General features: G+C 65.4%; 2 protein-coding genes across 2 annotated transcripts; both read right to left on the bottom strand.

Annotated features, from left to right (window-relative positions):
• Positions 1-5: 5 nt before the first annotated feature.
• Positions 6-903, bottom strand: LOC108491877 (non-structural maintenance of chromosomes element 3 homolog; the record flags this gene model as incomplete). Its single annotated transcript, XM_017803676.1, has 5 exons — positions 655-903; positions 408-479; positions 256-319; positions 103-182; positions 6-35 (listed from the first exon to the last, which is right to left on the bottom strand). Coding segments are annotated over exons 1-5 (288 nt in total), but the record flags the coding sequence as incomplete, so codon positions are not given.
• Positions 904-1936: 1033 nt separating this feature from the next.
• Positions 1937-2760, bottom strand: LOC108491878 (guanine nucleotide-binding protein-like 3-like protein). Its single transcript, XM_017803677.1, has 4 exons — positions 2588-2760; positions 2408-2517; positions 2166-2337; positions 1937-2081 (listed from the first exon to the last, which is right to left on the bottom strand). The coding sequence occupies exons 2-4, from the start codon at positions 2435-2437 to the stop codon at positions 2029-2031; spliced, it is 255 nt and encodes an 84-aa protein (XP_017659166.1). The 5' UTR covers positions 2438-2517; positions 2588-2760; the 3' UTR covers positions 1937-2028.
• Positions 2761-2766: the final 6 nt, after the last annotated feature.

Genomic DNA, 2766 nt, shown 5'->3' with positions numbered 1-2766 from the left:
TTGGGGTCGATCTCCACCAGCCGCAGCCCGAACGTCTGCGGGAGGAGAGGGGTTAAACCCGGGGGGGGCTCCACCCCAAAAGCCCCCCCGGCCCCTCCCCACCTCCTGCAGGATCCTGCCCGCCTGGCCGGCGATCTCCGTGTAGGCGTCCCGGTACTCCCGGATCACGTTCTTCAGCATATCTGCGGCAAACGCCGGGGAACGGCTGAGGGAGGGGTCCCAAAGCCGCGGGAGGGGGCCCTGCCCTCAACTCACCTGCTCTCTTGATGGGGATCTTCTTCTGGTCCTTCACGAGCAGGAACTGAACCAGCTCGTTGGCCTGCGGGGGAAGAAGCGGAGATGAGACAAGGGCGGTAACAGAGGAGCGAAGGCACAGGACAAGGAGGAGAGGGGTCACCCCGACCCACCTTCTGGTTCACCTGGTCCGGGGAGTACCGCGCCTGCTGGGTGGGGATGAAATCCTCGTCCCCGTCGGTCACCTGAGGGGAAAGAGCGGAGAGAGGGGGGCGCTGCTGCTGGGGAAGGGAAGGGGGGAAATGGAGGAGGAGAAAATGGGGCGAAGCGGAGCAGTGAAGGGGAGAGGGAATGACGGGGAAGAAGAGGAGGAGAAAGAAACGGAGGAGAATGAAGGAGGAAGGGGAAACAGACCCTCACCTGAGAGGAGCCGACCCCTTTACTGCGCTTCCGCTGGGACATTTCTCACAGCAGCTCCGAGGGAAAAACAAGCGCCGGGCGGGCCGAAAATAGAACGAGACCGCCCCAAAGGGCGCCCCTCGCCTCTTCCCTCAGCGGGGCCGCAGAAATCCGCCCCTGCACTCCCTCAAGGCCCACTAAACGCTCCGGCCCCGAGCACGACCCGTCACCGGCCGCGCTCTGCCCGTGACTGCGCCCGCCGGCCGCGCCCACCCCGCCGGGCCCCGCCCACCCCGCCGCTCATTGGCCGCAGCGCCGCACTCGTCCCACCCGCCGCGACGCGATTCGCCCCAGCACAGTCCCCGTCCCGCCCACCGCGACGCGATTGGCCGAGCGCCCGCGCTGACTCCGCCCCTCTCCCGACTGCCGCGAGGGGAGTCACGTGCTCCCCACGCCCCGCCCCCTCCCGTCCCCTCAGGGCGCGGAAAAGGCGCGAAAAGCGCCTCGCGCGCCCCCCCCCCCTCAGGGCGACCAAACGGCGCCCAGCGCTAAAAACGATGCAAAACACCCCCAAGCGACCCAAACAGGCCCATTTTACCCTCCCCTCGCCTTAACAGTGAGTACTTGGATAATAACGGTGGTATTTGAAGCACCCGCGTTGCCCTGGAACCCGCCGTCGGGCTCCTTCCCACAGGTGAAGAAGCGACAAAATGGCGGCAGCGCCTGAGGGGGGTTTGCTGTCCGTGGCCACCCCCCGGCCTGGCCCTGGTGGTGAGGGGACCTTCACCCCCCAGCTGTGCAGCTGAGGGTGCTGTGAGGGGTGAGCGGGACAGTTTGAAGGGTGTGCGAGGGGGTTTGGGGAGCTGTGGGACCTCGGGCGTTGTGCGGGAGGTCCAGGGTGGCTTTTAGGGTGCTCTGCAGGGTTGAGGGGGCTCATTCAGCGTCATAAGGGGGGGTCACAGAGTGCTACAGGGGATGGAGAAGGCTGTGGAGGTGCAGAGTGTCTTAAATAATGGGGCTGCACCCCCCGATGTTGAGCACCCCTTGGTCCCAATTTTGGGGTTCACTGAAGCCCCTCCTGCGACCTGAGCACTAAATTTGCCGAGTCGGCTGGAAAAACGGGGTCCCCTCAAATTCGGGGAGGGGGAACCGTCCCCATCCCCCCCAGCTGGGAGATGAGGTGAGTCCCCAACACCCCCGGGGGGGTCCCTCTCCTCCTCCCACTCCCCCCCAAAGCCTCCACAGTCCAACCTCCTGCTTGAACAACCCCCAAAAATCACACCTTCCGGACACCCCCCCTCCCCAGCAGTCCTTTTATTTCAAAAAGGGTGCTTTTTTTTAACCACTTCTCACTTAAATAAAAATAAAAAGCTCTAAGTCTCTGGTTCAGGTGCCTCAGAACTGCATGGCCGCCTCCAGCGTCTCCGAGAGCTTCGTGGCGATCTTCTCTGCAGGGTTGAGGGGGGCTCAGCAACTTTGGGGGACATCGGGGGGGTTGAGGGGTGAGGAAAACACGGGGTGTCTGCACCCACCTGCTCTTTTTTGCAGCTTTTTCCTCCTCTTCCCGGCCGCCCTCAGCCCCTGGCCCTGGAGCAGGGGGGGCAGAGCAGCCACCTCCTCCAAGCTGGGGGCGCGGGGCACCGAGTCCCCCCCGGAGCCCCCCGACTTCACCCGGGGCTTCAGCTCCACTGTCACCGCGCCGAGCTGGGGGGGAGCGTCAAAATTAACCCATCACCCCCCCAAAAAACCCCCACCTCCGAGAACTCCTTCCCACCTCCGGGTCCTTCCCGCTGTCCTCCTCCATGGCTGCTCCTTCCTCCTCCTCCTCCTCCTCCTCGGGGGCACACGGGGACAGCCCCAGCCCTGTCACCGTCACTGGCACAGCTGGGGGGGGGCAGGTGAGGTTTTGGGGGGTCTCTGAGGGGTTCACAGGGGCGGGGGGGTCGTTGCTCACCTGCCAGGGCCTCGGCGTCCCCCCGTTCCAGAGCCTCCAGGTCCAGCTCCGGCCCCAGCGCCGGCAGGATTTGGGCCTCCAGCTGCACCCCCCGGGCCTCGGGGGGGTGGGTGTAGTAGGAGATCTTCCCACTGCGCCAGAGGGGGGGCGGGGACCCCAAAAACAGAGGTCACGGGGTG

The sequence above is a fragment of the Lepidothrix coronata genome, unplaced genomic scaffold, assembly GCF_001604755.1.
Source record: "Lepidothrix coronata isolate B3197 unplaced genomic scaffold, Lepidothrix_coronata-1.0 Scaffold2229, whole genome shotgun sequence".
Classification (NCBI taxonomy): Eukaryota; Metazoa; Chordata; class Aves; order Passeriformes; family Pipridae; genus Lepidothrix; species Lepidothrix coronata.
This window is presented reverse-complemented; position numbering and strand designations above follow the sequence as displayed.

Coding starts and splice junctions, on each gene's coding strand:
- LOC108491878 (XM_017803677.1), bottom strand. CDS start 2,437: ATGGAGGAGGACAGCGGGAAGGACCCGGAG. Junction 2,338..2,407: donor ACAGCGGGAAGGACCCGGAG/GTGGGAAGGAGT, acceptor GCTCCCCCCCAG/CTCGGCGCGGTGACAGTGGA. Junction 2,082..2,165: donor AAAGCTGCAAAAAAGAGCAG/GTGGGTGCAGAC, acceptor TCAACCCTGCAG/AGAAGATCGCCACGAAGCTC.